Source organism: Phallusia mammillata, chromosome 3, assembly GCF_965637545.1.
Source record: "Phallusia mammillata chromosome 3, kaPhaMamm4.hap1.1, whole genome shotgun sequence".
NCBI classification, from domain to species: domain Eukaryota; kingdom Metazoa; phylum Chordata; class Ascidiacea; order Phlebobranchia; family Ascidiidae; genus Phallusia; species Phallusia mammillata.
In genome coordinates, this window is record NC_137254.1 from 3,698,754 (window position 1) to 3,707,207 (window position 8,454).

At 36.6% G+C, this 8,454-nt stretch overlaps 1 protein-coding gene across 1 annotated transcript; it reads left to right on the top strand.

Annotated features, from left to right (window-relative positions):
* The first annotated feature begins 294 nt into the window (after window positions 1–294).
* Window positions 295–7,022, top strand: LOC145219259 (CUB and zona pellucida-like domain-containing protein 1). Its single transcript, XM_080086643.1, has 9 exons — window positions 295–379; window positions 1,748–1,914; window positions 2,065–2,215; window positions 2,566–2,741; window positions 4,066–4,200; window positions 5,547–5,704; window positions 6,343–6,514; window positions 6,637–6,707; window positions 6,824–7,022. Exons 1-9 carry the CDS (start codon window positions 295–297, stop codon window positions 7,020–7,022), a joined length of 1,314 nt encoding a protein of 437 aa, XP_079942769.1.
* Window positions 7,023–8,454: the final 1,432 nt, after the last annotated feature.

The window sequence follows — 8,454 nt, forward strand, 5'->3', positions numbered from 1 at the left end:
TTTATTGTTCATATTAAACTTGCTTTAGCTGTTCGGTGTGGACATTACACCTTTGGCTTTAGCAGTAAGATGTCAGTGCAGGAGAAATCTAGTAAGTTAAGGGCGGTAATCCCGCTATAATATTGGATAAGGTTAGGTAAGCTAGTTTGTTCAGTGAATGTTAACCACCTCGCCTTTTCCTAAAATTATAGGCCAAATCCGGGTTCACCTAACTAATTTCGGTTACAATTATACCGATTTTAAATATTTTCACCTAAATTGAATGGTATCCCTGTGGCATCACAAATGACTAAAATGTCTGCTTGTGCTGGAAAAGTCTCTGGCAGGTTCGACCGAACGTCAGTTCACCAGTTTGATTGCTTCCTCTTGTATTTGAGCGGTAATTGTGTCGCCTTTGGCGTCGCGTCGCAAATTGGCGATTGATAAATAAATGTCAGGCAATATTGAGAAGCTTTAGGTTTTCTACCGGAGTGTCGCTGTAACCTACTATGACACGTTTGTTGCAGGGGGTGCAGATTTTAGGCAAGGAGTGGTATTACTGTTTATTATTTTCAAAGGGAAAATGTCAAGTCGACTATTAAAAGCGGCCCTTTTTGTCAGCACGCTAAGTATGCTGCACCGAGGTTAGTGACTTTGTGATTTTTTTTGTGATTTCAACTTGAGTGGTATGCATAATAAATCAAATTGTGGCAGTAGGATAAGATTAAACTTTATAGTGCTGTTTTCTTGAGGACCACAGGTATAGACTCACTAGAAACATCATCCAAAAGAAATTGAGAATGTGTTGCAAGTATCACAGATCCTAATGCTACAAAAATAGGTCTGCGGATTTTGATGGTTACTTAAAGGGGGCTACGGGTCCCGAGGGCGACTTAACGGGGAAAGCGATATTTAAGGTTGGAAATCACTGTTTTAGTATCTAGCAGTCTAGAGTGAAGCACTGGCCAAAAATTCAGACCCCACATATATGATATTTTGTTTAGTATTTGTTTAAATATTTCCTACATTGGTATTAATGCAAAAAAATGCTTTCTTTGCTAATACGTTCATATCCATGAAATTATTGGTTGTGGTTAGGAGAAGTCGTGCAAAGCATCGTTTTCAACTTGATATAGAGTTTAAATAACAATATAAAGATCCACGCTAACATCTCTAAAATCAATCTAAAACTAACACCACATGGCAAATGATTCGTTATTGCAAGGATGGGCAATCGAGTTACTGTTACGTCACAAATTTAAACGAAAATATTGGTACATAAACATTTTATGTTTTTTTGTGCTATGTTGTATACTATTCTTTAACAAATTGTGACAACCGGGCCGCAGTACACCAACCAAGTAGCATCCCATAAACCCTTTGCGTCACATAACAATAGCTTGTCATACGACACAATGAGAGATGCTGTACAGGCGTTTTCGTCCACCAGGTTGCATATTTAACAAAAATGTCGTTCAGCTGGTGTAATGTTAAACAAAAATACTAGTTGTTTCTGTCCATAACATAAGTTATGGACAGAAACAACTAGTATTTTTGTTTAACATTACACCAGCTGAACGACATTTTTGTTAAACAATGAGAGATTTTGCGTTATATTTGCCGACATTGAAAGATACATATTTTCATAAATAAAAGCTTTGGAATATACTGGCTTAACCAACCAAATTGGGCGAAAGATGCCGTCATGCCAAAAGTGGTACAGGATGTAATTGAGCATAAGCTTGTTATACTGTTTTACTTTTTGTAGTTTCGGACGCACAGTGTGTAGTGCAAAATGTAAGCCATGCTTACTATTATTCGGCAATTTCCCCTAACTGTAACACATGGGCCCTACGATTTGTTTCAACTGGAGATTCCTCTCGGTTAATTGCACATTTTATTTTGGGACAACTTGCTGCAAACAACTTTTGCAAGGTAAAACTTTACGTACTTTGTCCTTGCAATGAGCTGAATTCAAAATTCATCTGTTAGTTCCCCGATAATTTCGAGTTTCATTTCTTACAATTTTATATACCTGTTTTTAATCTTACGCGTTTTAATCTTATCGTAAACAAAAAAATCTAGGTTTACGAGGGATCTGACGACCAAGGTAAATTAGCTGGAACGTTGGAAGGTGGAGGCTTATCTTTTCCGGTTTTCGTTGAAAGCTCGTCTGCTTATATATCTTGTGTCACAAACCTCACATCGGAATCTGTGTCGTTTTTTATACAACAATGTAAGTCAGGCTTACGATTCATTTATAACCTACGGTTGTTTTCTAACCGAAACGTAAAGCAAGTAGATGAAACATGTTTTCGGGTCGGTATCAGAAACAAATAAAATGATGTCAAATGCATACCAAAATAACAATGAATTAAATAAAAGTATAATTTGCAAACACAGTTTTAATGTACAATAAAATCGTAGTTTATGGGCACTGTTTAAATATCGGTGATTTTCCATTGCGTATCGGATCGTCCACTAGACATAAGTCACAGAAAATTGACAACACGATGGTCAAATCAACTGCTTGGAACTATTCTTACTAGTTGCACTGTCTCAAGCTAATCTTTTTGTGTTTTATAGTTACTTCGTGCGGGGATGATGTTGCTGATATACCTTACAAATTACTCTCTCCGATGTTTCCTAGTTACTACCCCAACTATGCTGGTTGTGTTTGGAGATTTCAAATGAATAGCAGCAGAACCTTGGTGTTCCAATTCTCCACCTCTTACACTGAGAACTGCTGCGACTTTTTATACGTAAGTGTCTTAGAGCAGGGGTGTCACACTCATGGGGCTTCGAGGGCCACATTGCAGTTGGAAATTATGCTAAGGGCCGCATGTGATTTTTAATCTAGTTTTATAAACTTCAACCAGGGGAGCACAACCTTTTCGCCACGACGGCCGCATTGCAGATCCTGATTTAACCTTGTTTTAAAATTACAGATGTAAAGAAATAGATTTATATCATACGTATACCATCTATTGACGCCCCAAAAGCTCAGACTAATTTCCAACTTGATGCGCAGATTGAGCTCCACAGTGTGAAGATCAGTCTTAACTGTTTATGACGTGATAATCTATATTGTGATGACTGTGGTACCTGTTTTTCTCATTGTTTGTACACAATAGGCACACAAAAGTCTGACACATGTGGCGATTTAGGATGGTAACATTCTTTTCAGTACCACAAAATTTGTTTAGTGCAGTTTGAAAGTCAAAATATTTGGCAAATGTCTTTTATTTATGTCACGGCGCGCAGGACATGTAATGTATTTTAATAAACATGTTCATGGCTGCACAAACTCGTCTCTATGGCCACATGTGTCCGTACGGCCGCAAGTTGTGCAACCCTGACTGAAACTAAACGCTTTTTATAGTTAGAGGAACGGTTTACTATCGTTTCTATTCATAACATATGAATTTTTATTTCTTTATTAAAGTTCTAGCTGTAAATGACTGTTTAATGAATAGCTTCAACTTTGAATAGTTACAAAAATTATTATATTTTGATAAAAATCTGACTAAGTACTACAATTTTTCTGACTAAGTACTACAATTGTTGATTGTTTGAGGGCCGCATTAGAGGGCTTGGTGGGCCGCATGCGGCCCGCGGGCCGCACGTTTGACACCCCTGTCTTAGAGCATATTATAAACTAATTTACAGGTTCCAAGAGAGGGAATTCCGACATCAGAACATTTTGCTTGTAAAATGAGGGTAGTGTAAAGAAAATATTTTTTTTCTCTCTTTATTGAAAATGGTAATGTTGTCGACGCAAATAATCGAGTGGAAACGGTTTGTTATTTTTAGGAGATTTCCTGCCGTACGCACTGAAATTCATATATATATAAGTTTTTTTGAAAAAAATGGATTTTTGAGTAACATATTTATTATAAACTGCTTTTCCAGTTTGCTTCTAATATTGAGAAAAGCAATCAATATGCTTAAGGTGGCAGAAATCCTATTTTTGTCAAGCGCCTAATTTTATGATGAGAAACTTGCTGGCTTAAGGAGGTATGCGGCCTTTTAGGACATCAAGTGTGGCCTTCGGGGAATAAATGTTAACATTTGTATTGTTTTTAGTTCAAGAACGAAGCAGGTAAAGTGGACAAATTTTCGGGGCGGCTTTGGTCATTTGATTACACGGTGACAGCAACTAATCTCACTGTCTTGTTTGTGACCGACTATAGTGGGGCGAGTACTGGATTTAGTGCGACAGTAGGTGAGACAACTCTCCTTCTAGGTACAAAATGTCAACATGCAAATGATTAAAATACACTTGAACTCAGCCAGCATGCGTTATAGGTTAAGGGTGGTCTGAAAATAAATTTTCAATATATATTTTAAAAACTTGAATTAACAAATTTAATTTGATGTGCTGAAGTAAATTTTAATCCACAAAAGGCAGAATAGTGCTCGAACTTCTATATTTCGTTCACAAATTGTTTTTTTTTATATATACAGTAGAAACACAATCATCAGTTGAATGTAGGACTGAAAACTTGATCATCAGGTAGGTTACTATTTTCTTTTTAATTGTTTTGTGAAATTTATTGATAATTGTTGAAAGTAATATTCAGAAGATTGTTGAAAAGTTGTAGTACTTCAAGCATTTTGTTGTGCTGCTTGTTTTGTCATAAGCCTGCAATTGCTTGTTTTTTATTGATTGAGACATCTTTTACTTATCAGCAATGGGTCTTCTAATGGGATGCCGCTAGAAAAACTGCAACACAGTATAGATGTTTGGAAAATGAAAAAAATAACTGGTTGTCTAGACGGGTGACACTAAAACGTTGAATGGGCGGGACGAGTGGGCAACCGCTAAATATTGGGTAAATTGCTGACGGTTAGTGCTATTAGGGTTGGGTTGAGGTTTTATAATAGTATATGAATCAAAAAAATGTCCCTGCCTAAAACTTATTCAGCTATTTCCTGACATTCGGCAAAAATGCTATGGCGGGAGATTGCTTGACGTCTCAGGCGCAGAATGTTTAACTCGGTTGCAGAATGTATCCGGCGGAATTATTTTTAATGATTTTCTATTACAAAACCTTATCCCAACCTTAATAGCTCTAACCGTCAGCAATTTAACCCGATATTCAGCAGTTTTCACGACGTGCCGCCCGTCCCGCCCATTCAGCTTTTTAGTGTCACCCGTCTAGACTTATAAAATGTACAAAAACTTAACAATCTAATATTCGCAGAGTAACAGCTTAACAACAGAACAGATTAGATTACGAACTCGACGACACAATTTACATCGCATTGGACAGGGAAACCTCCCTTTCTCAACTCAATGACAGCTGCAAGGTCACGGGGTCAAACCCAGTGTTTACGTTTGACATTGGCCAATGCAAAGGTGTTTTTAAGGTAAAATTGGATTTTGTTCTGAACTCATAGACTACTTGGTAAGACAATGAGAAAATTTTTTTTAGACAACATTATCCGTTAGAAGTAATAAACATTGCATGGCTAGGGGTAATAATAAAGTGTAATAAGCTTTTATTGGTGCATAATAAAAAGCTGCCAATTTTGAAATATGTAATTTTCGTGCTCTTATACAGAATGAAAACGGTACGGTGTCGGTGTCTTTCCTGATCTGGAGATACCTAGCTCCATCCCCTGCAGTGATCCAGCGTGACGTTCAAAACAAGCTCAATGTGACTTGTTTATTTGACGCGGACCTTCTTATCTCGTCTTCCAAAATTAGTACACAAATCGGGTAAGGAGAAGAAAAACAAACCATTATATAACAGCTATGGAGTGGCATTCGGCACAAGACAACATGTACAAGACACACAGTAGGCGTCATAAACGTAACACGTGGTCTTTTGTTGACAACACTTGGAAACAAATTGACAAAAGTAAAACAGGATGTTGCACATGACAAAAACATCCAACCACTCCACAAATGGCATACAGCTGTGAACACATTACACACGACACAGAACACATAAATCTCCCATGGCACAATACACCTGGCCCCCACGACATGAAATACGGTAAAACTATATCACATCTGCAACATGTCACAAAGCATGCACCCAACAGCACCTGCCACACTATGTATGACACGGATCACAGTTTTATTAGGTGGCAAAATCGTTACGGGGTGCCTTAGTACTTCTCAGATAATGCCAAAATGTTGTGGAGAGTGTGTTTGTATTGCTTTCTTTTGTAGATACAATTTCTGATACAATCAAAGCACAACATGATGATACAAAACAAGGACAGAATTGATTCTGTACGTTTCTAAAGACATGGTTTTAATGAAGTTTGTTATTTTGCTTTTAAAAACCCCTCGAGCACCTAAGGGAGTTAAATACAGTGAGCTGTTTGTTAAACTTTTATACGTTTTAGATTTGACGAAATTTTTGCAAAGAAAGCAGGAACGTTGGATGTCGCCCTAAATCTATTTAGCAACGAATACTTCAACGAGAGCTTGCCCAGAGAAGTAATTGTACCCAACTACATTTTTGCTAAACTTAAACTTGATGAGATCTCTGCAGCCGATGATTACTTTATTGTCCAGGTGAATTGAAAATAAACTGCTTTTAGTGCAAGAAAACATTACATTCTTTGATTTAATATTATTCTGGCATCTTTGGTCTAGTTTGCAATTTATACTTGAAAGTGGAATACCTTTTTGCACAGCTGGAAGCCTGTTGGGCGACACGCAATGAAAACTCCGATAGTTTGCCGAGTTACCAAATTGTACAAAGCGGGTAAGATATACTTGAATTACCTCAACACATGTTTTTCTTAGTAGCGAGTTGATTTGTTTAGTGATTAATTTTGTATCTGTATTTCACTATGATTAACCCAGCATCGAAACTATTAGATGCGTTGTGCCACCCAGTGGAGGAGAGGCTGCCGACGCGAAGACGTTGATACGAAATTACGAATCCAACTTTGCAACGTTCAAGCTGATGAGCTTTGTGTGGACAAACTTTACCGACGCAGAACAATTTATCTACATCCACTGCGACGTGACCGTCTGTCATAATTCAACTGGACAATGCCCTGGACAGGTGACTTGATTAGAGTAGATTTTGAACTTGCAACAGAGAATAAAGTTTAGCAAAATAGTGTTGGTCGAAAAAAAAGGTCAAGGAAAATGATATGTTTTTTTTTAGATCAAAATTCCTGGGTATTGCTCTAAAACAATCGAGACAGTATGTCTCTAAATAAATAAGAATTTCTTTGGCGTTTATGTCCTATAGCACGGTCCAAAACGAAAAAAAAAATTGAAAACAAAATTTTTGTTTCGGAATTTTGTTTCGATTTTTTTTGATTTGCGCATGGTGACGCTAGAGGACTGTGGAGTGTTGCATTATTGTTTGTACTGACTGGGCTCTAATTATACGATCGTAAATCATTTTTATTAGATAAAAAGTTACTTTTCATTATTATTGCCAATCATTCACCGTTAAAGGAAATTATAAACAGAAGTTAAGATTTCAAAATTAAATTTCGTTTCGAATAACGTTTGCAAAACGAAATTTTGTTTTCATGTTGGGTTCAAAAACGGAAATACAAGTTAGTTTGGGTTCCACCGAGAAATTAGTTAAAATTTGCAATATTAGTGGAAACAAATGAAATTGTAACATAATTATCTGGCAATTACGATATTCTAGAGTTGTTTAGCGCGACTCTAAAGTATGATGATTTAATTTGTGAAGAAAACAGTTCATTTCAGTGATAACATTCTCACGTTAAGTTAGAGAAACATCAAGGGGTTTCACAAGCAAAAACGAGACTGTTTGTCGAGATAAAGTGAATCTTCCACTATTTACGCCATAAGATGATAAAAGATCTTGTTTACAAACAAATTTGACCGTGTGTCGAAAAAACAAATTAGAAAGGAAGAATTTGGTTTAAAAATAAAATTTCGTTTCGAATAAAGTTTTCAAAACGATATTTTGTTTTCGTGTTAGGTTGGAAAACGGACAACGCGTTGGTTTTGCTTACACCAATAAATTAGTTGAATATTACGACACTTGTGGGAATAAATGAAACTGTGATGCAATTTTGTTCCAAATTATGTATACTCAAGTTGTTTGATGCAACTGTAAAGTGTAATGATGTTTTATGTGTAGAAAACAGTTCATTTGAACTATGGAATTCTCACTTTCACAGGACAATTAAAATTGTTTGTCAATGTTTCTTTTTGAAAAAATCTTGGTTATAACCTGCAAAAACGAACAAGTTTAATATTAAACGGTTTTCACGAGTCAACTTGGAATCGCAAACGGAAACAGCATGCAAAGTTTCAGTTTGTTCAGATAAGAGATCCTGAAATGACAAGCGAACATGATACTTACTTTCGTGGGGACAAACGCTAACGCGATGGAAGTAGGTCGCTGTTAGTATACTTTAATGGCTCTTAAACACGAACGAATTTAGTTAAAATTAAACGGTTTTCACGAGAGAACTTGGATTGGCAACCAGAAACAGCATGCAAAGTTTCAG

What these genes read in the sequence shown, in the direction of transcription:
- LOC145219259 (XM_080086643.1), top strand. Translation starts at nt 295, where the DNA reads ATGTCTGCTTGTGCTGGAAAAGTCTCTGGCAGGTTCGACCGAACGTCA. An exon ending in AAAATTAGTACACAAATCGG is followed by an intron (nt 5,705 to 6,342) that starts GTAAGGAGAAGA and finishes TATACGTTTTAG; the next exon opens with ATTTGACGAAATTTTTGCAA. An exon ending in ATGATTACTTTATTGTCCAG is followed by an intron (nt 6,515 to 6,636) that starts GTGAATTGAAAA and finishes CTTTTTGCACAG; the next exon opens with CTGGAAGCCTGTTGGGCGAC.